Source organism: Microcaecilia unicolor, chromosome 2, assembly GCF_901765095.1.
Source record: "Microcaecilia unicolor chromosome 2, aMicUni1.1, whole genome shotgun sequence".
Taxonomy (NCBI): domain Eukaryota; kingdom Metazoa; phylum Chordata; class Amphibia; order Gymnophiona; family Siphonopidae; genus Microcaecilia; species Microcaecilia unicolor.
The window spans coordinates 498,741,228-498,767,047 of NC_044032.1; the positions used below are offsets into that span (position 1 = coordinate 498,741,228).

The window sequence follows — 25,820 nt, forward strand, 5'->3', positions numbered from 1 at the left end:
GGTAAAAGAGCTCCCAGGTGCATAGCACCCTTCCCTTGGGTGTTGAGCCCCCCAAATCCCCCTCAAAACCCACCGCCCACAAGTCTACACCATTACTATAGCCCTAAGGGGTGAAGGGGGGCACCTACATGTGGGTACAGTGGGTTTGGGGGGCGGTTTGGAGGGCTCCCATTTACCAGCACAAGTGTAACATATGGGGGGGGGGATGGGCCTGGGTCCACCTGCCTGAAGTCCACTGCACCCCCTAATAACTGCTCCAGTGACCTGCATACTGCTGCCAGGGAGGTGGGTATGACATTTGAGGGTGAAAATAAAAAGTTGTGAAACGGCATATTTTGTGGTGGGAGGGGGTTTGTGACCACTGGGGGAGTCAGGGGAGGTCATCCCCGATTCCCTCTAGTGGTCATCTGGTCATTAAGGGCACTTTTTGGGGCCTTATTCGTGGAAAAACAGGGTCCAGGAAAAGTTCCCTAAATTCTCGCTAAAAACGCATATTTTTCTTCCATTATCGGCGAAAGGCGCCCATCTCTGATCGCCCGATAACCACGCCCCAGTTCCGCCTTCACCAAGCCTTCGACACGCCCCCATCAACTTTGTCCGCATCCGCGACGGAGTGCAGTTGAAAACGTCCAAATTCGGCTTTCGATTATACCGCTTTATTCGTTTTTGTGAGATAAACATCTATCTCCCGATTTGGGTCACAATATAGACGTTTTTCTTTTTCAATTATAAGCTGGATAGTAACATAGTAACATAGTAGATGACGGCAGAAAAAGACCTGCACGGTCCATCCAGTCTGCCCAACAAGATAAACTCATATGTGCTAGTTTTTTGTGTATACCTTACTTTGATTTGTACCTGTCTTTTTCAGGGCACAGACCGTATAAGTCTGCCCAGTACTATCCCCGCCTCCCAACCACCAGCCCTGGCACAGACCGTATAAGTCTGCCCAGCACTAGCCCCGCCTCCCAACCGTCTCTGCCACCCATTCAAGGCTAAGCTCCTGAGGATCCCTTCCTTCTGAACAGGATTCCTTTATGTTTATCCCACGCATGTTTGAATTCCGTTACCATTTTCCTCTCCACCACCTCCCGCGGGAGGGCATTCCAAGCATCCACCACCCTCTCTGTGAAAAAATACTTCCTGACATTTTTCTTAAGTCTGGCCCCCTTCAATCTCATTTCATGCCCTCTCGTTCTACCGCCTTCCCATCTCTGGAAAAGGTCCGTTTGCGGATTAATACCTTTCAAATATTTGACCGTCTGTATCATATCACCCCTGTTTCTCCTTTCCTCCAGGGTATACATGTCCAGGTCAGCAAGTCTCTCCTCATACGTCTTGTAACATAAATCCCATACCATCCTCGTAGCTTTTCTTTGCACCGCTTCAATTCTTTTTACATCCTTAGCAAGATACGGCCTCCAAAACTGAACACAATACTCCAGGTGGGGCCTCACCAACGACTTGTACAGGGGCATCAACACCTCTTTTCTTCTGCTGGTCACGCCTCTCCCTATACAGCCTAGCAACCTTCTAGCTACGGCCACCGCCTTATTGAAGAAAGGAGAAAGATAGGAATGGAATTGCAAGACCACAAGATAATGAGAATGGCTATGAGGAGAGTGATGAGGATAAAGCAAACGTGCTAAACAATTACTTCTCTGCGGTGTTCACAGAGGAAAATCCTGGAGAAGGGCCAAGGTCGTCTGCCAAGGGAATATCTGGGAATGGAGTGGATACTGTCCCGTTTATGGAAGAAAGAGTTTATAAACAGCTTGAGAATCTGAAGGTGGCCATATCTTGCTAAAGATGTAAAAAGACTGGAAGCGGTGCAGGTCTTTATCTGCCGTCATTTACAATGTTACTATGCTTTCAAAGGAATGAAGCAAATTGGTGAGTCAAGAAGACTGAATCCATGCTGACTCTGTCCCATGTTTGTCTATGTGTTGTAGTTTTATTCTTTATAATAGTTTCAGCTATTTTGCCTGGCACTGACGTCAGGTTTACTGGTCTGTAATTTTCCGGATCACCCCTGAAACCCTTTTTAAAAAATAGGCGTTATATTGGCCACCCTCCAATGTTCAGGTACTTCGGACTATTTTAATGAGAAGTTAAGAGGTTACTAACAGCAAATGAGCAATTTCATGTTTGAGTTTTTTCAGTACCCTTGAATGCATGCCATCTGGTCTAGGTGATTTACCACTCTTTAATTTGTCAATTTGGATCAGTATCCAGCTTATAATCGAACGAGAAAAACGCCCAAGTTCCGACCTAAATCGGGAGATGGGCGTTTATCTCACAAAAACGAATAAAGCGGTATAATCGAAAGCCGATTTTGGACGTTTTCAACTGCACTCCGTCGCGGATGCGGACAAAGTTTATGGGGGCGTGTCAGAGGTGTGGCGAAGGCGGAACTGGGGCGTGGTTATCTGCCGAACAGAGATGGGCGCATTTCACAGATAATGGGACAAAAGTATGCGTTTTTAGCTAGAATTTAGGGCACTTTTCCTGGACCCTGTTTTTTCACGAATAAGGCCCCAAAAAGTGCCCTAAATGACCAGATGACCACTGGAGGGAATCGGGGATGACCTCCCCTGACTCCCCCAGTGGTCATAAACCCCCTCCCACCTCAAAAAATGATGTTTCACAACTTTTTATTTTGACCCTCAAATGTCATACCCACCTCCCTGGCAGCAGTATGTAGGTCCCTGGAGCAGTTGTTAGGGGGTGCAGTGGACTTCAGGCAGGTGGACCCAGGCCCATCCCCCCCCTACCTGTTACAATTGTGCTGCTTAATGCTTAGTCGTCCAACCCCCCCCGAACCCACTGTACCCACATGTAGGTGCCCCCCTTCACTCCTTAGGGCTATAGTAATGGTGTAGACTTGTGGGCAGTGGGTTTTGAGGGGGATTTGGGGGGCTCTACACACAAGGGAAGGGTGCTATGCACCTGGGAGCTCTTTTACCTTTTGTTCTGTTTTTGTAAAAGTGCCCCCTAGGGTGCCTGGTTGGTGTCCTGGCATGTTAGGGGGACCAGTGCACTACGACTCCTGGCCCCTCCCACGAACAAATGCCTTGGATTTATTCGTTTTTGAGCTGGGCGATTTCATTGTCCATTATCGCTGAAAAGCAAAAACGCCCAGCTCACAACTTGGCGAATAAAACATGGACGTCTAATTTTTTCGAAAATACGCTTGGGTCCGCCCCTTCACGGACCCGTTCTCAGAGATAAACGCCCATGGAGATAGGCGTTTCTGTTAGATTATGCCCCTCTATGTCTTCTAGATTCACTGAGATTTCTTGCAGTTCCTCCACATCATCACCCTTGAAAACCATTTCTGGTACAAGTAGATCTCTTACATCTTCTTTTGTACAGACTGAAGCAAAGAATTCATTCAGTCTCTCCCCTATGGCCTTGTGCTCCCTGAGTGCCCCTTTTGCTCCATGATCTAGAAACACATGTACAAAAAGAACAGCATCGCTTTTGGGGTTTGCATGAATAAATGGTGATTTCACTACTTGCATGTGTAAATGGCATCTTTCAGAAACCTTTTAACCTTTGAAGATGTGTTCTGCTTTTGTGGACTGACTGCTTTTTCTGCATAACTTTGGTTTCCTCTTCTGAGTGACCAGTCTCGGTCACAAGTAGCCATCAGATCCCAAAATGTTATTTCCCATAGCTCATTTCCAGGGGTGAACAATGGCTCTCCCAAGCGTAACTAGCTAATCACTTTTTATGACTTGCCCAAACCTCTTCTGAATCTCACTATGTTGGTTGTCTTGGCCACAATTTCCGGCAACATAGTCCACTTTGGGGTTTTTCCAGTTTCAGCTAGAACTGAATTTGCAGATAAAACTGTAGGCAAAACCAAAACCGGCCCAGGAACAGGCCCCACTCCCTCCTTCTTCCCATTCACACCGAAGAAGCTATCACCTCCTCCCTCCCTCCCCCCAAACAGAAGAAGCCTCCCTCCTGGACCCACCCACAGGCTCCCCTCTGGGCCTACCTTACCACCTTGGTGGTCTAGTGACTAGTCGAGGCAGGAATGATTCACACTCATTCCTGCCCATGCTGTCTCCACAGTGCTAATGCAGTGATATTTTATAGATGGTGGTTTAACATCTCCTTGATAATTCTATCCAGTTCTTCCTCAGATATTTCCAAAGACAACGTTGTTTGTGGTGTAGAATGAGATGCAATATCCACCTGGGTCACTTGAAGCATATTAGTGGCTGGGACTCAGCATTTGAAGTCTGGTGCAATTTCCCTGGATCTGCTTGAGAATGAGTGGTCCTCTACAGGGATGCTTAGGAGGTGCTATGACAGCCCCCAAAATGTCCCCCATTTCTAGCATCGCTCATCAACAGGGATCAATGTGGATTCTTTTTCACCTTTGCTCAGTACTCCACATCAGTGTCCCTCAACGCTGATTCTAATACATTGAAATCCTTTGCTTGCATTAGACAAAACATAGAATTTATTTGTCTTGGCAGCCTCTCCGATGCTCATTCTCAAGAGGGAATAATTCTTCCACCATGCTAAAACATCTCCAGTGTCTGGTGAAATTTCAGGGGCCAAAGAGGTTAATGCCATCTGAATTGGACTTAGATGAACTCAAGAACCTCTTCATATACTACTGATGACCACAGAATCCTCTAGCTGTCAAGTTTTGGTGCATTGCACAGCTAGGACTATTGTGGTTGGGCTCTACACATGACAAGTACAAGTCATGAGTGTTACTGCTGCACCAGGCACACTTCCTAAAGCAACTGTTTTTTTATGCTTCTGAGACACTGGAATTAAAATAGAGGACAGGAAGTCAAACAGTTCTAAGATAAACATATTGACTGACGCTGATAGATGGGCTTCTTGTAATGCAGGTTACAGGTTACAGTTTATATACCGCTAATACCAAAAGTTCAAAGCGGTTTACAATAAGATTAAAATCAAGACAACCTCTTGATGAAAAAGTTAACAACAAATAGTCAAAGCTCAATCATAACTAACAAAAAAAATTCTTAAAAAGGGAGGTATTTAACATCTTTCTAAAATGTGCATACTCCAGATTGTTCATAAAACAAGAAATATATGCTCACCAGATTTTAGGGGCTTGATAGGCAAAGAGCTTATCAAAGATCTTAGATTTCTTAATACCCTTAGCTGAAGGGAAGGCAAAAGGGGAACAATTTATAGTTCTTCTACTCATCAAGGTGGAACAGTAAGTATTCAGGACATTCACCATTCAAAACATGATACATAGAGGGGAATAATCGAAAGGCACCGGCGAAATACATGGCCGCCGATGTATTTTGGTGGTGCCGCAAACAGCTGGCCAGACCCGTATTTTTGAAAAAGATGGCCAGCCATCTTTTGTTTTGATAAAACGGTTATGGCCAGCCAAATGCCTTGGATTTGGCCGGGGTTTGAGATGGCCAGCGTCGTTTTTTAGCGATAATGGAAAGTTATGTCAGCCATCTCAAACCCCGGCCAAATCCAAGGCATTTGGCCTTGGGAGGAGCCAGCATTTTTAGTGCACTGGCTCCCCTGACATGGCAGGACACCAACCGGACTCCCTAGGGGGCACTGCAGTGGACTTCATAAAATGCTCCCAGGAACATAGCTCCCTTAGCTTGTCTGCTGAGCCCCTCAACCCCCCCCCTAAAACCCACTACCCACAACTGTACACCATTACCATAGCCCTTATGGGTGAAGGGGGGCACCTAGATGTGGGTACAGTGGGTTTCTGGTGGGTTTTGGAGGGCTCGCTGTTTCCTCCACAAACGTAACAGGTAGGGAGGGGGATGGGCCTGGGTCCGCCTGCCTGAAGTGCACTGCACCCACTAAAACTGCTCCAGGTAACTGCATACTGCTGTGATGGACCTGAGTATTACATCTGAGGCTGGCAAAAAATATTTTGAAAGATGTTTATTGAGGGTGGGAGAGGGTTAGTGACCACTGGGGGAGTAAGGGGAGGTGATCCCTATTCTCTCCGGTGGTCATCTGGGCCACCTTTTTGTGCCTTGGTCATAAGAAAAACAGGACCAGGTAAAGTCGTCCAAGTGCTCGTCAGAGATGCCCTTTTTTTCCATTATGGATCGAGGATGTCCATGTGTTAGGCACGCCCAAGTCCCGCTTTCGCTATGCCTCCGATATGCCCCCTTGAACTTTGGCCATCCCTGCGACGGAAAGCAGATGGGGACGTCCAAAATCGGCTTTCGATTATACCGATTTGGACGACCCTGGGAGAAGGACGCCCATCTTCCGATTTGTGTCGAAAAATGGGCGCCGTTCTCTTTCGAAAATGAGACTGTTGATATACCAGTCTATTCAACAAAGATCAGAGTGGTTTACAATAAAAACTTTAAAACCAAAAAGAACTCCATTAGGTATAGAGCAGAGATCCACATGCACCAGAATCATCTTTCTCAGGCCACACTCATGCGTTCCCTACCATCCTCACTCGTCAGTCCAAAATCTCTGGATAAAATAGGTTTTCAACTTGACCTGGAGCTGGTTCCAGAGAACCAGAGCACAAAAATAAAAAGCACTGTCGCGTGCTGAAACTATACAGGCCTTACAAGACCCCGGGAATGCCAGTAAATGAGTATCAGCTGACTGCAGTGTTCTACTAGGCTTATATTCAATTTTACCTATGTTTCAGAAACCCTTTCAAATTTTTAGATGCTTAATTATTCTTGCTTAAGGATGTATTATTGTTTTTTGGGGTTTTTTGAAAACACACCAACAGAGCAGTTGAATATCTTAATCAGGGGGTCCTTTTACAAAGCTGCGGCAAAAGGAGGCCTGCGCTGGCACTGGTGCATGTTTCTGATACGTGCTGAGGCCCCCCTTTACAGCAGTGGGTAAAAGGCAGGTCTTTGGTTTTTTTTCAAGAAATGGCAGTGCGGCAAGTGAAGCACTTGCCGCATGGTCCTTTCAAGGGGGGGAGCACTTACTGCCACCCACTGAGGTGGTGGTAAGGGCTCCTGCGCTAACCTGGAGGTAACCGATTACTGCTGGGTACATACCGGCACTACAAAAATTGAAATATTTTTGAAGCGCCAGAAATGGCATGCATTGGAGGAGGGAACTACTGCTGAGCTGCTGCGGTAGCCCGGCGGTACTTCCCTTTTAGCGAGTGGTAAGCCCGAGTTGGGCTTACTGCCACTTCATAAAAGGGCACCTAGAATAACAAAGGTTTAACACTGGCAAGTTTGAGGGACTACTCAGGTCCCCTCAAGCAATCTGGGGTAGAACAACAGTGTTCTATCTGTCTTGCTGTTTGCTAAATATTCTGCATGAGGCAGCACTAGTGAAGAATTTTGCTGTCCTAATATTAGACTGAAAAACTGAAAACAAAAAACCCTCATTATGCAGATGCGGCATAATTAATAACATCAAAATAAATTCAGAATATAAACAGACTGTTCTCCTAAGGTATGTTTTTTTTTCAGGGTACACTAAAATTCTAAGTGGAGTTGCTAGTGGCTAGTATAACTGCATTTTCTTACATAGATCCATAGACTGTATTTGATTTCCTGCTGCAGAACTCCCATAGGGAATATTAACCTACAGTGCAAGGCAGTACAGACAGAAAAGTAATCACAAACACATATCAAATGCTAACAGGTTTGTCTTATTACTATATTGCTGTATATTTTAATACTGCTGTTGTACTGAGAAATGTTCTACGTGCTTTTTAGTCTTTTCAAATATTTTAGGGCAGGGGTTGGGTGAAGCCAGTCCTCGAAAAAGAAAGGCAGGTCTGGTTTTCAGGATAGCTAGAAGGAATACCCATGAACTTCATCTGCACGAATTTGGCCTAGAACCCAGTTCAACTACATGTCTTTGTTATCCTGAAAATTAACCCCCTGCAGCATTTAAGCTCCCTGTTCTATTAGAGCTAAAACAATAGATATTCAGACAAGAAATTGGAAACTATGGAAATTTTGCCCATCAGGTTTATTTTGAAAAACCTGCTAAGCAGGACATTTGATTGGGTAAATCTATTTGGTTGCCTTTCACTTGATTTTCCGACCAACCTAATTGTACAGGTGTTTGGCTTAAAATTCCCCAAAATCTAATGCAGTTACTCTCAATCCTCTTCTCAACCCTCCCCAAGCAGCATACCTAGTATTACTACAATGGATATGAAAAGAGATAAATTTGCATAGATTGAATGAATTTCTCTCATGCATATTCATTGTGGTAATCCTGAAAACCAGACCAGCTGGGTTTGCTGCCAAGAAAGGATTAAAAAGCAATGATCTAACTGAATATTTGCCCAATTAGGGGGTCCTTTTACTAAGGTGTGTCAAAAAATGGCCTGCACTGGTGTAGATGTGTGTATTGGACGTGTGCAGGTCCATTTTTGGTGCGCTTCCATTTTGGGGCTGAGACCTTACCGCTACCTACTGACTTAGTGGTAAGGTCTCACATGTTAACCAGGAGGTAATCGTCAGGGTGCGTACAATGCCGATTACCGCCCGGTTAGTGCTGCGCAGTGGAAGATTTTCTGGCACGCGTAGCGGATGCACATAAAAAATGAAATTACTGCCCGGGCAATGCGGTAGTTCAAAATTAACACGTGTAGGATGTGCGTAAGCGCCTACGTGGCTTAGTAAAAGGGCCCCTAGATTTGTTTGCTATTTTTCTATTCAGCGTTAACCATTAATTTAACAGGTTAGTGTAGTCATTGATAGGCTTCTGCTTTACAGAGAGATGTGAACGCAGTGGCCCAGCAAGTCCAAAGAAGGAGAAAGCTGTACTGATCTTAGTCATAGTCTATGAAAGAGGAGGAAGGAAAGGAGAAGAATACTGGGGTCAGGTTTGGAGAGTATGCTGAGGTTTGACTAGGGAGAAAGTGCTGGCACCAGGGTGGGGAGGTGGAGTGAGAGAGAGAGTGATAGGTTTGGGTGAGACGAGGAGACTAGGATGAGAGAGAGAAGCTAGGAAAATGGCTTGTTAAGTGAGAGGAAAGGGGATAGAAGGCTGAGGTCTGTGTGTGTGTATGTGAGAAACTTTACCTCTGTGCTCCACCACTCTGCTCCATGCAGCAGAGACTAGGCTTTATCCAGTGGTGCTGACTGGGGAGAAAGGTGGGGAGAAAGGAAGTACTCCCCACCAACTTAAGCCTTTGATGCACTCGTCTTCCCAACATGAGTAAAACATTTTTTGTCGACATTTCAATGGGGTATTGGCTAGTACAAGGATATGTATAGCTGGCATTGCTTTTCCTAAATTATAAAATTCTGGAAGTTAATCTAGTAAGAATATAATAAACTCTCCCTCTCCACCTCCCCCAAAACAACTAAAAGTCAAGATGTGGGATGCCTATCCATATAACCACAACTGTAGAACCAGATCAGTATTTGCAAGCTAGTTTCTCCAAAAGTACCAGAAGACACTGGAAATTTCACTGACTGCTTTCTTCTTCAATGCAAATGAAGTTCAGCAGAACATTCATCTCACATTTATTTTATTTTTGTTACATTTGTACCCTGCACTTTCCCACTCATGGCAGGCTCAATGCGGCTTACATGGGGCAATGGAGGGTTAACTGACTTGCCCAGAGTCACAAGGAGCTGCCTGTGCCTGAAGTGGGAATTGAACTCAGTTCTTCAGGACCAAAGTCCACCACCCTAACCACTAGGCCACTCCTCCACATTTATCCGTGTCAAGTTGATTTAACCACTAATTTTAAGACTATATCGAGCTCTTTATACAACACAATCAAGATCAAGTTTCACTTTGTTATTTTGAATGATCTTGGAAATTAATTTCCTACAATTATTATAGACAGAGAAAATCCCGTCCCCTCATTTAGGATTCTCTTGCCACTATTTTGAAACCTTAGCACTTCAGAGGCTACAGGTCAGTTACTTTTAAAATATTTGCTTATTTTCTCTATTTGCCCACTTTTTATAACATAATATTATTTATAAAATGATACCAGAGTAAGGTTACCGAAGGCAAGTGTTGCCTCCCACTGCTAGTTAAACCTAACAGAAAAGAGAATTACTGCCAATCAGATAACAACTCACGTCATTACAAGAGTTTCATCCCCAGGCTCACTGAGTAGTCCATCCACAAAGACTGGAGTGCTGGTAAAGTTGTGAGTGCTCCAAGTCTGGCCTTCATCAATGCTGAACCTAAAGAAATATACACATCTTTCAATCATGTTTCCTACCCATCATGCATAGGCTTTTCTTCCAAAGAATAATACCTCAAGGACATCTCCATGTCCAATCTGAAAAGGAAATAATAAACAAAAAATTGTGTCTTCTGGTGTGAAAACTCTACATGCCTTTGTACAATACAATGAATTAAAAAATAAAAGGTATTTTAACATAAATAGGAACAAAAAGTGTGGAGGTCCCTGTAAAGTGACTTTTCCAAGGTGTAAGAAACCAGCTGATGAACATATACCTTAATAAATGTTCTAGATACAAGCTGTTTCTTTGGAACAAATATACAAAATGAAGAACCCTTTTTGTGAAATAACAAAGAAAGCAGCTCTTAGAAAAGATTGAGGATGAAGCCAGTGGCTATGAAAATGTGGTAAGCTATAAGCAAAATGCAAAACTACCCTTGAACACTGTAAGAACACATGGAGAGGCATTTTTGATATGACGTCTAAATTCAATTATGGCCATTTTATGGAAAACATCCAAAAATCCAGTAGTGAACATGGCCATTTTCAAACCAGAAAAACGTCTAACTTTTTATTTCAAAAATGGCCATTTGCTAGATGTTTTCGTGCTCAGTACGTCTAACATTTTGAATCATTTTTGAAAAAAGTCCAAGGTAAAAATACACATAAACAAGCCACTGGGATGTACGAGAGCCAACATTCTTAGTAGACTAGCCACACAAACATCCCAGCAAAGCAATGGAGCACCCTAGGGGACACTGCAGTGAGCTTGACATAAAAGGTCCCAGGTACACATCTCACCATTACCTCCTTATATTGTATGGTGAGCCCTACAAACCCACCAAAAACCTACTGTACCCACTACAATTGCCCTTATATCTGCAGGTGTCTCATATATGAGAGTACAGTCGGTTTTTGGTGGGTTTCAGAGGGCTCACATTTTCTACCACAAGCGTAAGGGGCCCGGGTTCCCTTCTCTACAGTGCACTGTACCGACCACTAGGCTACTCCAGGGATCTGCTTGCTGTCTAATAGGCTCTAATAGGATTGGCCATAACATCTGAAGCTGTCATAGAGGCTGGTATGTACTGTTTCTTTCACATCTTTGGGGGGTGGGAGGGGGTCAGTGACCACAGGGGGAGTAAAGGGGGGGCATTCCTTAATCCCTCTAATCTAGCCCTTACCTGACTATGGTCTGGCATCTCCCCCACTTCCCTCCTCAACCTTCTTCCCTGCATTTACTTTCTTTTTTTCTTTTCTAAAAGGTGACAGCGGCAGTGATTTCCAAAGGCTGCCCTGCCGCCGGCACCGGCCTCTTTGCTGTACTGCATCCCATCTCTGAGAAAACAGGAAGTTATGTCAAGAGGCGGGCCAAAGTAGGGAGAAGAGGCCGGCATTGGTGGCAGGGCAGCCCAAGGAGGTTTGATTGAGAACAGGAGATAGCATGATGTCAAAAAGTTGAAGTCAGGTTAGTCTGCATTTCCCCTTCCTCGTGAAGCCGTCGTTCTGTAAACACTCAAAACAAAAACAAACCGATGAGCTGCTGCATCCACGTTGTCGTTCTTTATTGCTGGTAGCATTTTTATTTAATCCCACTTATATTTTCAAACATGCCAGCTTGAGCAGCATACAGATGTACACAGAGGAAGTATAATAACAGAATAACTTTTCATAAATCATAATCAGTGTGTCATTTGGAGGGGCTGATTATAGGGACACCCTAGCATGTGTTATATCCATACAGAGATTTTTGGCCACTAAAACAAATATCATGTTATGAGAATCAGATGCTCAACATTCAGAGTTTCTATCTATGTATTTATTTATCTGCTTATTTATGGCAGTTATATCCCACATTAAACATGAATTAGGTTGAAACCTGGGAGCATTTAAAATCTTTTTTTTTTCCTGTGCAGAAAGATGGTTTGTGGGAACGTGTTCCTTTTGTTTTGTGGATTATAGTGGTATATCATAAAAATGTACTTAATATAGTTTATTACTACTATATAAATGAAAGCTATCAAATAATGAGGGCAGAGCTACCTTCATGCAGAAGTTGAGACTCAGTCTAAATGTGCCAACATTTTCCAGTTCTGTGATATATATTTATTTCTTTATTAGTCAGTTTTCAACAGCATTTTTTTTTTGTACTCTGCACTTTCCCACTCATGGCAGGCTCAATGCAGCAGGCAATGGAGGGTTAAGTGACTTGCCCAGAGTCACAAGGAGCTGCCTGTGCCTGAAGTGGGAATTAAACTTAGTTCCTCAGGACCAAAGTCCACCACCCTAACCACTAGGCCACTCTCAGTTATTACCCAAATGTGAACACAATTATAATGTTAATTAATAAGTTTTGGATGTTACTGGATTCAATTATTCTGTCTTACTGTATTTCAAGTTTTGGCACAGTATAAGTCATCACAAGGACAAAATATAAGAAAACCAATGGACTGCATTAGGGGCTTATAGCCCATTTAGGGCTCCTTTTACTAAGCCGCGGTAAAAAGTGGCTTGCGATAGTGTAGGCGTGGGTTTTGGGCGTGCGCAGAAATATTTTTCAGCGCATGTACCAAAAATGCCTTTTTAAAGTTTTTGCCGAAAATGGACATGCGGCAAAATCAAAATTGATGCGTCCTAGCGGTAAGGAATCTGCACAGTAAGGACCTATGCACGTCAGATGCCACTTGGTGCGTGTCCGTTATGTGCGTCCAAAAATAAAAAATATTTTCCAACACGTGTAGCGGACATGCGCCAAAAATAAAATCACCGCAAGAGGCATGCGCTAGCCATGCGGTAAGTTCATTTTAGCATGTGTTGGGCACGCGTAGAGCCTAATGCGGCTTAGTAAAAGGGGCCACTAGTTATGTTTAAACAAATGAGAGATCTGCATGAAAGAAAATATTTGTTTTTATTATTTTGACTTATGAAAACCACTTGTCCCTGAAACATGCTCAAAACGGAATAATCCATTTGTACAAAAGAGATGAGGTGAACATGGGATTCCATAAGCCCTAATGAGAGTTTAATTTTACTTCCAATCTTTATAACATCAGGCTTTCCATGGCAGATTACAACAACAGTTAAGATGAACCCATTAGTAAACAGGATATCCTCACTGAAATGTGACCATGTATTACTTGTGTTGTATAGAACAGTGTAGGAAAAAAGAGCACAAAATACAGCCTTTATTAGTGCTGTTTCCAGCAGCTGCAATTATTTTTGAAGCTGTTTTAGTGATATTCAGTTTTGATTTCACAATATTTATATCTCCATATGGGATTCTTTCAAATAAATTAAAAATCTATCAAATAAGTAAAAATAAAAAAATCTTTTGTCCTCCACCTTTTAAAGCACTGCCTATCCAACTGGAACAGCTTTTGACTTTTTACAGATGGACCAAGCATAGGCAGTCCATAATTTCTAATAATCTTTTACTATTGATTTCAATAGCGTTTGCTATTGTTTTGGGTACACTTGTGAATCTGAATAGTGCCAGCAAGCTACACCTACTGGCTTCAACCCATATAATGGGCTATAGCCTCGTACCGTCTGCTGTTATCAATCTAACCTCCTTGGGGCAGCCTATGGGAATTGCTGCTGACTTTAGGAAAAGAAAAGAAGAAGGTAAACATGGGGAAGAGGGTTGAGGATGGAAGGGGGGAGATGTCGCTCGATGGAGAGTGCCGCCTGAGGCCCCCACCTCAGTTGGCCTAATGGTAGAGCAGCCACTGCCTCCAGTGGTCATTTGGTCATTTAGGGAACTTTTTTGTGGCTTAGTCGTGATTGAAACAGATCTAGACTAAACCATCTAACTTTTAGCCAGACATTTTTATTTTGTTTCAATATGGTAGAAAAACATCCAAGTTTTGGGAATACCCAAATCCTGCCCCCAAGCTGCCCCCTTGAGATTAGGACCCACTACATAAAAACTACATAGAAAACCAAAGATATAAAGGAATTAGAAAAGGTGCAGAGAAGGGCGACGAAAATGATAAAGGGAATGGAACGACTTCCCTATGAGGAAAGGCTGAGAAGGTTAGGGCTCTTCAGCTTGGAGAAAAGGCGGCTGAGGGGTGATATGATAGAAGTCTACAAGATAATAAGTGGAGTAGAGCGGACAGATGTGAAGCATTTGTTTACACTTTCAAACAACAACAAAACCAGGGGACATAAGATGAAACTAGAATATGGTAGATTTAAAACAAATAGGAGAAAGTTTTTCTTTACTCAGCGTGTAGTTAGACTCTGGAACTCGTTGCCGGAGAATGTAGTGACAGCAGCTGGCCTTATGGAATTTAAAGGGGGTTTGGACAGATTCCTGAGGGAAAAGTCCATTGAACATTATTAATTTTTTGGGGGGGGGTGGGGGGGTTGCCGGGTTCTTGAAGCCTGGATTGGCCGCTGTCAGAGACAGGATGCTGGGCTTGATGGACCCTTGGTCTTTTCCCAGTATGGCGGTGCTTATGTACTTATGTACTTATAACTTAAAAATGGGGTTCAAAAATAGCGATTTGGATGTTTTGGCAAACAAAACGTTTATCTGCCGCTTTGTGCTGCTGTTTGGACATTTTCCTGTTTGAAAATAAGCCCCTATAATATCCAAGTGTTAAAAAGAAAAGCTTTCTTTGTATTTAAGCTGCTACAAAGAAGCATGATGAGCCTTCAGAGTAGGGAACATCAATGGGGAGGTTTGTTGAAGAATCCAACACAGGCCGTGTTTCCGCAAATGCCTGCATCAGGAATCAGAAGGGTAACATCAAAAGACCTCAGGTCCTTGTTCCTGCTTCTTCAATAATCAAAAAGCAGTATGAACTCCAACTTGAATTCAGACGTCAAGAACAAAATATCTAACTGCCAGAAAACGATACTGCTCCTTGGATATTGAAGAACCAGGAACAAGAACCCATGACGCAGACATTTGCCTAAACACGGCCCATGTTGGGTCCTTCTATAAACTTACCTGTTGACGCACCCTACTCTGAAGGCTCATCATGTTTCTTTGTTTATGCTTTGGATCCCCTCTCTTTGGATCTCATATATTGGCATAGATATGTGAAAAAGCCTTCATAAAACAACCTTCCACCATTTGAAAACTGCAGCTAAATGCATAGTTTTTCACCCCATCCTTGCCTCTTCACAAATATAAGGATATCTAGCTGTTTGGTGATTTAAAAATACACATGCCAATTATTTGTTCACAGGCTTCCAATTTTGGTCCCTATGTGGGACCATAAAAGGACGTGATACAGCCAGAACACACTGCAATTTGACTTTATTTAGTGCAGCTATTTTAAAATGTTTAAAGCTGTTTCATTGTAATCAACTGGTTTCAAACAGGACTTCCACATTGCAGATAAAAAATTCATTTGTTTCTTTTTTTAAAGTGCTAAATAACTAGAAATCTGGCATCGTTCAATCTAGTGGGGATTTTAAGCAACACTCCTATTAATTAGTTAATTATGAGAAGTAACAGATTAGAAAAGAAGCATTTCATTTGTTGTGGGTGTGTTTTCCCTCTACTTTCTATTTCTGACTAACTTTACAGCACTGTCATTGGTGGTGATGTTAATGCAAAGATCAGTGAAAGAGTGCCGATGACGAATAATTCCTTCAATGCCATTTCTTTAAGCAGCCAGTGGTGCTAACAGGAATGACACAGATAGGTAAAAGAAACGAAAGGAAAATAAGGCAAAATACTTTTTTTAATTGGACTAACATTTTTTGACAAATTTTTGAAGGTATTGCCTTATTTTCCTTCTCCACGTAACAACATGCATAATTCTCATTATGCTTCCAGCTAGTTCCATGAGAAGATCCTGTACGTCAGATTTAATCAAATTAGTTTAAGTGTCCTGTTTACTAAGCTGCGCTAGAGACACGTTAGCGTTTTTAGCACGCGCTAACTGTGTAGACGCCCATAATATTCCTATTGGTGTCTATACGGTTAGCGCATGCTCATTTTTAGCACGTGCTAAAAACGCTGGCGCATCTTAGTAAACAGGGCCCTAAGAGTGCTCCATGTGCAGTTTGTCATACAGTCACAAAACTGCTTTGAATCATATTTAGGTGCTCATTTTCAAAGCATAGTCTAAGTGCTTTGAAAATGAGCCTCCACACATCTAATATCAATGCACGTATCTAGCAACAAGTTATGTAATACATAATAAAATGTCACAGTAAATGATATCACAGCTTTGCATGTCTATTTTTCCAGCTGGTAACAGCTATGCACATTCTCCCCATTCTCTAGGTCTGCGCTTTTTGCTTTCTGGTTTTATTTAGTCCCAAATTTATGTAAAAATAAATTATACGTCAGTTTGATTTCTAAAGTATTTATAAACATAATACTATTGGGTAGATAACATGCAGTACAGTTTGGTGAAATATTCTTCTATGCAGTGCAGCATGGCGACTGATCAGAAGCAGTAGAATTTATGTAACATTTTCTGATTCATCCCCCGGATCGTATATATGGTGCTAAAAAATCAGCACCTAGCTTTTTGTGCACATCAGAGATGTGTGCATAAAAAAAATTGAATAATGAGCAATGGAACATAAGTACATAAGTACAATTTTTGATGTTCATCGGAATTCCAAAAAATCTGCATACACATCTCATTGCATGCTATTCCATAAAGCATGGAGCCTAACTTGGGGGCTCTTTTATTAAGTTGCGCCGAAAAATGGACTGAGCTAGTGTAGGTGCATGTTTTGGGCCCACGCAGATCCATTTTTCAGTGCACCTGTAAAAAAGGCCTTTTTAAAATTTGTGGCAAAAATGGACGTCCAGCAAAATTGGCACGTATCCATTTTGGGTCTGAGACCTTACCGCCAGCCATTGACTTAGCAGTAAGGTCTCACACAGTAATCGTGTAGTAATCATCTAAGCATGTAGAATGACGATTACCTCCGTTTTTTGGCCACACACGTAGCGGACGTGCATCGAAAATGAAATTACCGCAAGGGCCATGAGGTAGCCGGATGGTAACTCAAAAATGACACACGTTGGGCACAAGTAGACACCTAAGCAGCTTAGTAAAATGGCCCCTTAGGCGCCAAGATTTACGCCTGGTTTCAGTAGGTGTCAATTTTGGTGCCTAAGAGTTTGGCATGGAATCTGTGCTTAGGCGCGATTTTGTAAAGTGCACACAATATTTATAGAATTGAGCTTGGTGCCAATTTTTGAGCTCCATTTATAGAATGCCCTCCAATATGTCTTGCAAAATATTTGTACTTAGATTTTCTTAGGCTAAATTCTGAAATTCTATATTCGGGTGGGAGTACTCAATTTTCATGACGTTTGAGCTTTCATATTAACATTTATTGCATCTTAGATTAGTGTGTGTCCAGTTCTTTGGACTCCATTGTTTCACAGAAGCATTGTTCTCCACTTCAAAAGTATTTTATCTGTCTTTCCTATCCATTTTCCCTATCATACACACAGCGTACTTGGGGGGTCCTTTTACTAAGCCGCTGTAAAGAGTGGCCTGCGGTAGTGCAAGCGCATCTTTTGGGCGCACGCTGGGCCTTTTCTTAAGGAGACAGAAAATGGTCGTGCACTAAAATTGAAACTAGTGCGCGTCCATTTTCGGCCTGAGACCTTACCACCACCCACTGACGTAGTGGTAAGGGCTCATGCACTACACACATGGTGACCGGTTGGTGCGTGCCAACTGCTGATTAACATTGGAAACGCCATGCACTGTAGGAAATACAAAAATAATTTGTCCTGGCGTTATGGGCATGAGCCAAATCCAAAATTACCACCTGGCAGTAGTCTTGTTTTGCCGCACGCTGCACATGCATAGAGCCTACCGTGCCTTTGTAAAAGGACCCCTTGACTAGCTAAAGGCCAAATAGTAACAAAGATGTTACTTCCTCCAATGCTAAGTACAGTACAATTGGTTAAGACACATGAAGACATTACAACATTTTTGAACAAATGTAGGAGCCCTACTATAACTGACTGAAGCATTACTTGAGTATTTTCAGAGGGATAGAGGTGTCTTTGATGGCCACAATTACTCCACCATGATCCAGATACAAGATGTGATGCTCTTCTTCAAACACCTACAAGCCAGACAAAAAAAGGTAAAATAAATGTAAGAACGCACAGAATGCAGTGTTTGTAATTAAGGACCTACAAGAAAGATAATAGATGTTATTTCTCCAAGGGCATCATTCCGCAAAAACTACCCAAAGTTCAGATATCTAATGGGATCAAGGAATAGTGGATTTTATCCCATGTAGAACTATTCCTGTACTTGGATGGTAATTTTATAACAGATCACCTAGAGCAAGGATGGGCACCATGGTCTTTGAGGGCCACAACCCTATAGGGTTTTTAAGATTACCATAATGAATATGCATGGGATTGATTTGCATGTACTGCTTTCATTGTATCCACAAAGATCTCATACATATTCATTGTGGAAATCTTGAAAATCTGACTGGGTTGTGGCCCTTGAGGACTGTGGTTGCTCACCCCGACCTAGACTGAGAGGACAAGAAAGAATCTGTTTGAAAGCCTGTTTTATAAATATGTCTTTCTAAAATATCAAAATGTGAATAGGAGAAAAGCCATATATTTTTTACAGTTTCTAAAATATCAGCAGAAATCCTGCAGAAATTGTATAAAGTAAGCACATAAATCAACTACACCTGCTCTCTGTTCAAAATCTTCACCTGGATATATCTATACCTGGGTCATGAAAAAGTATGTGTCTGCTGGTCTTCAAGCCTACTTAATATGGGCTTACCGCTCGCTATACAGGAAGTACTGCCGGGCTACCGCAGCAGCAGCCTGGCGGTACTTCCCACTCCTAGGGTGTTGTCATTTCTGGTGCTACAAAAATGTATTTATTTTTCTAGCTTTGGAGTGTACCTGGCAGTAATCAGGCAGTGCCACGCCTGCCCGCTGCCCTGTCACCACCAGGTTAATGTGGGAGCCCTTACCGCCACCTCAATGGGTGGCGGTAAGGGCTCCCCCCGAAATGGCTGCACGGCAAGTGCTTTACTTGCCGCACGACCATTTTCTGTAGGAAAGCGAGACTTTGTTTTTACCAGCTGCGGTAAAAGGGGGCCTCGGCACACGTGTAAAACACGCACTGATGCCAGCACCAGCCCCCTTTTGCCGCAGCTTGGTAAAAGGGGCCCTAAGTGTTTTGTGTCAGGAGGCTCAGCATGGGTGGGGAGTGGGCATGGAAAACATTTGGCAGTTAACATGCAGCACTTAGCATGCTAAGAAGTCCTTTTACCAAGCTTATCGCAGGGTACACTCAGGCATCTGGGTTCGTGCGCGTACACCACGCGCTAAAAAATTATTTTTATTTCTACCGCTGAGGAGGGGTGTCTGTGGTTATCAGTCAGTGCAGCTACATTGCCGCGTGGTACCTGATTTGAACGTGATTAGCACGTGAGCCCTTATATTGCCTACAAAATAGGTGATGGTAAGGGCTCATGCACTAGTCTTTTTTAATGACCATGTGCTAATTAATGACAGCATTAGTGGAAATCCAAAAGGATGAATTAGGAGAACACCAAAAAATGAACACTCAGACCACAAAAATGGTCTCTCTCAATGGGTAAGTAAAAGTTCTTCACATATTTATTATATAATTCTTCTTTAAAAAATTACTCGGTCCCAAAAATACAAAATTCAAAGGAAGGGATGAAAGATCGTATTAATATCCAATAAATTCCGTCTGCCAAAAAGGACAAACTTCAATCTTCTTATATTATTTATATATTTGTAACGCTTATACCCCGCGCTTTCCCGCTTATTACCAGGTTCAGTGCGGCTTACATAGTATTTCAGGTTTCTAAAGTAACATAGAATGGATATAGCCGTAATAAAGTGAATAAAGAGGTGGTCAATTGGATGTGGGTAAGTTAGTTGAGCAAGGTAGGAGGATGGTAAAGGTAGGGAGTGGGAGGAGGGTGTGTATTGGGAATAGTGTGATGTTTAGTAAGGAAGAGTATATAGTGAGGGGTTGGAAGAGGAATCAAACATATAAATGGCAAGTGATCGACTCACCTGCAAATGCGCAGTAGAGTCTTCCCTCTCTGTCCCGCCCTCGTGTCAAAACGTGATGACATCAGAGGGTGGAACAGAGAGGGAAACGGAGTCAGATGCCGCTCCCGCCCCCCTCTGTATTGGGCCCCCTGCACTGACCTGACAGCACCTCTCACCTCCGTGTGGAAGCGCTGCAGGCAGCAGCAGAGCGATCTGCTGCTGCCTGCAGCGCTTTCACATGGAGGTGAGAGGCGCTGTCAGGTCAGTGCAGGGGGCCCGGCACGGAGGGGGGCGGGAGCGGTGGCGAGGAGGGTAGCTGGAAATCTCACCCGTTTTAACGGGCTTAAAGGCTAGTGGACTTAGAAAGGATAAATGGGGCAGAGTATTCCAGGTTCTGTCTTCATAGTCTGATCCGGGTAACGGAGGTGGATTTCTATTTTAAGTCAGTTCATTTGTGTAGGCTTGTTTGAAGAGGTGAGTTTTTAGCAGCTTCCGGAAGGGTAAATGATCATTGACTATTCAAATGGATGTTGGTAAGGCGTTACAGAGTTGGCTGCCTATGACAGAGAAGTTGGATGCGTAATATGTTTTGTACTTAAGTACAAAACATACTTTTTGTACTTATATTCAAAGCAAACTGGATTCAATCAGGGTCAACATATATTTGTGATTGAAGGTGCTTTAAAGCTCACGGTTAACTAAAATTGGATATGGAGACTGAATCCAGTTTGCTGTGAATTTAAGAAGATTGAAGTTTGCCGTTTTTTGGCAAACGGCATTTATTGGATATTGACCCTTCATCTCTATCCTCCCATGTTTCAAACCTCCTCTCTACTGTGGCACCATCCACGTCTGTCAACGAGGCTGTTTCTTCTTACAATACTCTGTCCTCTGCCTTAGACACTCTTGCACCTTTGATGACCCGCCCTGTAAGGCGTACAAAACCCCAACCTTGGCTGACATCTAATATCCGCTACCTACGTTCCTGTACCCGCTCCGCCGAACGCCTCTGGCGGAAATCTCGGGCCCTTGCTGATTTCTTACACTTTAAGTTCATGCTGACCTCCTTCCAATCTGGTCTTTTATGTGCCAAACAGGATTATTATATCCAACTGACCAACTCTCTTGGCTCTAATCCTCGACTTCTCTTCACCACATTGAACTCTCTCCTCAAGGTGCCCCCTCCCCCAACTCCCCCTTCATTATCTCCTCAGACCCTTGCTGAATTCTTTCACAACAAGGTTCAAAAGATAAACCTTGCTTTCTCTACCTCACCACCTCTCCCTCCACTAGTCCGTTCCCCTCTCTCTCCTTCCCCTCATTCCCTTTCCTCCTTTCCTGAAGTTACTATTGAGGAAACTACACTTCTCCTTTCTTCCTCAAAATGTACCACCTGTTCCTCTGATCCCATTCCCACCCACCTTCTTAATGCCATCTCTCCTGCTCTTATTCCTTTTATCTGTCACATTCTTAACCTCTCACTTTCCACTGCTACTGTCCCTGCTGCCTTTAAACATGCTGTGGTCACACCTCTCCTTAAGAAGCCTTCACTCGACCCTACTTGTCCCTCTAATTACCGACCCATCTCCCTCCTTCCTTTTCTCTCCAAATTACTTGAGCGTGCTGTTCACCGCCGCTGCCTTGATTTTCTCTCCTCACATGCTATTCTTGACCCACTACAATCTGGGTTTCACCCTCTCCACTCAACCGAAACTGCGCTTACTAAAGTCTCCAATGACCTATTACTGGCTAAATCCAGAGGTCAATATTCCATCCTCATTCTTCTTGATCTTTCCGCTGCTTTTGACACTGTCGATCACAGCATACTTCTCGATACCCTGTCCTCACTTGGTTCTCTTCTTACCTCTCCCTCCCCACCTTTAGTGTTCACTCTGGTGGATCCTCTTCTACTTCTATCCCTCTGCCTGTCGGCGTACCTCAGGGTTCTGTTTTTGGTCCCCTCCTCTTTTCTATCTACACTTCTTCCCTTGGTTCATTAATCTCATCCCATGGCTTTTCCTACCATCTCTATGCTGATGACTCCCAAATCTACCTTTCTACCCCTGATATCTCACCTTGCATCCAAACCAAAGTTTCAGCGTGCTTGTTTGACATTGCTGTCTGGATTCTCAACGCCACCTGAAATTAAATATGACCAAAACCGAGCTTCTCATTTTCCCCCCCAAACCCACCTCCCCGCTCACCCCATTTTCTATTTCTGTTGATGGCTCTCTCTCATTCTCCCTGTCTCCTCAGCTCGAAACCTTGGGGTCATCTTTGACTCTTCTCTCTCCTTCTCTGCTCATATCCAGCAGATTGCCAAGACCTGTCGTTTCTTTCTTTACAACATCCGTAAAATCCGCCCCTTTCTTTCCGAGCACTCTACCAAAACCCTCATCCACACCCTTGTCACCTCTCGTTTAGACTACTGCAATCTGCTTCTTGCTGGCCTCCCACTTAGTCACCTCTCCCCTCTCCAGTCGGTTCAAAACTCTGCTGCCCGTCTCATCTTCCGCCAGGGTCGCTTTACTCATACTACCCCTCTCCTCAAGACCCTTCATTGGCTCCCTATCCGTTTTCGCATCCTGTTCAAACTTCTTCTACTAACCTATAAATGTACTCACTCTGCTGCTCCCCAGTATCTCTCCACACTCGTCCTTCCCTACACCCCTTCCTGTGCACTCCGCTCCATGGATAAATCCTTCTTATCTGTTCCCTTCTCCACTACTGCCAACTCCAGACTTCGCGCCTTCTGTCCCGCTGCAGCCTACGCCTGGAATAAACTTCCTGAGCCCCTACGTCTTGCCCCATCCTTGGCCACCTTTAAATCTAGACTGAAAGCCCACCTCTTTAACATTGCTTTTGACTCGTAACCACTTGTAACCACTCGCCTCCACCTACCCTCCTCTCTTCCTTCACGTTCACATTAATTGATTTGATTTGCTTACTTTATTTATTTTTTGTCTATTAGATTGTAAGCTCTTTGAGTAGGGACTGTCTTTCTTCTATGTTTGTGCAGCGCTGTGTACGCCTTGTAGCGCTATAGAAATGCTAAATAGTAGTAGTAGTAGTAGTAATATTAATATGATCTTTCATCCCTTCGTTTGAATTTTGTATTTTTGGGACTGAATGATTTTTTAAAGAACTTTTACTTTCCCATTGAGAGAGACCATTTTTGCAGTCTGAGCATTAGTGCAAAACCATTAATACAAAAATTAAAAAAGCAGCCATTTTACTGCTGCTCTATGCAGTAAAGACCTGTATAAGGGCGCACTAAGGCTACGTTTTAGCACTGCTTTGTAAAAAGGCCCCTAAATGCTTCCACATGAAACGGGAGCAGGTATTGAACGTCAATGTGAGCGTTAATGCAAGGCATACAATAGAACATAAGGGAACGCTCCCTAATAGGTACTACAGCTACTGTGTGGTAAAGTCCTGCATTAAGCCATGGGTACTGCAAATTTTACCATGGTATAGTAAAATGTCCCCTGTATTACACAGAATTAATTAATGCACAGTATATTGTTTTATATTGCTGAGGCCAAGAACATGCTGTGTTCCTAGCCACTGCAACATGCGATAAGAGGCCTCAACTTGACCGGCTAGCATTAAAGGTGCCTTATTTTAAAAATCATAGACTCTCAACCCAGGAATAAAAATATCTGGTGGTCCAGTATGAGGGGATGTTACTCCATCTCTGCAGTCTCACTCAGTTTCAAAATAAAAATGCCTTATTTTAAAAATCACAGGCCCTCCATCCCTCCTCCCCAGCACTGAAAATACTGGTGGTCTAGTATGAGGGGCATTACTCCATCACTGCACTCCCACTAAGTACCAAAATGTTTAGAAAAATATTACTCTTCAAACTCCAACCCTTTGTAAAAAAAAAAAAACCAACAACCAAAAAGTGCCCTCTCTCTGGCCCCCATCCTAACCTCCGAGCACTTCCCCAGACATCTACTTGCATATCCTTGGAGGTGTAATGGGGGAAAGGCACAGAACCAAACCAAGTGCCCTACAAGTGGTGCAACTGCACAGGGTGCAAAACCTGGTGGGGGGGGGGAGCGCACAAAATCTTCTCTCAGTCCTCCATCTCCCCCCCATTCGTAGTGGTGGTGGGATGGGGAGAGGGCACAAATAGGCAAGTTGTAGAGGGTGCAACTATGGCTCGGTATGGTACTGGAAAGGAGCAATAATAAGTGGGGTTTTATTTCATTTTTTAAATTTTGGTTTTCATCTGAACAAAAATTGAGGATTTCAAAGTTTGTGTTCAGTCATACGTGAGGTTTTTCACTTCATACACTTTTTGCTTGTAACTCAGTGCTATAGTTTTTTCCCCCCTCATTTTTATTAGCAAAGACTTTGTAAATCTAAATATATTTTAGTGGGTATGTAACTGGAAGCACGCATAAATAAACAAATGAAACAGAATACAAATTTAAAATGAATTAATTGTACCTACCCAGGAGACACACAATTCACCCAATTAGTTAGATCTTCAGTAAGCTTATGAATGCTAATTAGTTTCAAATAAGTCCTGGTGCTTGGGGACAATACTAATCCCAAGATATACAAAAGTTTGGTAAAGCAATTCTGAGCTTACATAACCATGCAGAGAGTCAAATTCAAGGCCCCAAATATTAATAATAATAAAAAATCAGATTTAAAATAATTAGTTGTATACCCAGAAATGAAGCTGTATTCAGCCAGTAAATTAATGCTTCAGGGCATAAACATTAGGATTGATAATAAGCAGAAGTAGACTGTCAGCATATAATGATAGTGTTATACCCCATCAAAATACAAGCCTGAAATACTGGATGTTTTAGATGTATTGCTGTCAGCTGCTCCATAGAAAAGTCAAACAAAACAGAAAAATTAACGGTTCCCCGACACATCCTTCTGAGAACTAGAAAAGTAGAGACAACTACCCTTTGGTCAAAATATAGGCTCACAGCCTTCTTTCAAACAAAGGGCCTCTGATTTGTCACAATTTATTCTAAATGCAGAAATCTCAGCATATTCTTGCATATGGCAAGGAAGCCTGCAGCAAGCCAAGGGGTCCTTTTATTAAGCTGTGGTAAAAGGCACCCTGTGCTAGTGGCCGTTCTTGCCACACTCTGAGGCCCTTTTTACCGCAGTGGGTACTTTGGTCAATAGTAGAATAGATGTCACCGGTCTAATGATTAACTTCTGTTAATTTTAAAGATACATATTTGGGGATCGACTTAGCTCAAATTATCTGCAGCAGGACCCACAGGAATAAAATGGGCCCTATTGCAGATAACTCGAGCTAATCTTTAGTAAAAGACCCCCTAATAAAATTACCGAAGGCTGCTTTCATCAAATAAATCAGACATGAATCTAATATACTCTGAGATGAAGAATACTTTTTCAAATAATAATAAACCTTCTGTTCTGTCGGAGTTTGAAATTTCATCCATATTCTATCCACCATCACGTCCCCTTTATAGGTAAGCAAATTATTGTCCAGTCCCTCAAAATTTATTTGAGACGGATTCAATGATTCTCTCAATTTAACTACTTTACTATTAAAAAACTGTACAAGATCTTCAGCAGAAGGGGGAGAATCATTACAAGCAATTTTAGCTTGAGAATTAGTTCATTGATTGATATAAACAACGAGTGGAG

General features: G+C 42.9%; 1 protein-coding gene across 2 annotated transcripts in view; it reads right to left on the reverse strand.

The window, feature by feature from the left end:
- Positions 1–25,820, reverse strand: part of SORCS2 (sortilin related VPS10 domain containing receptor 2) — a 1,538,136-nt gene that overhangs the window by 109,504 nt on the left and 1,402,812 nt on the right. For both annotated transcript variants that reach the window (XM_030191157.1, XM_030191158.1), the window contains 2 exons: positions 18,132–18,223; positions 10,044–10,151 (listed from right to left, as the gene is read on the reverse strand). In XM_030191157.1, the coding sequence (XP_030047017.1) occupies positions 10,044–10,151; positions 18,132–18,223 (200 nt within the window). The remainder of the gene's footprint in view (positions 1–10,043; positions 10,152–18,131; positions 18,224–25,820) is intronic.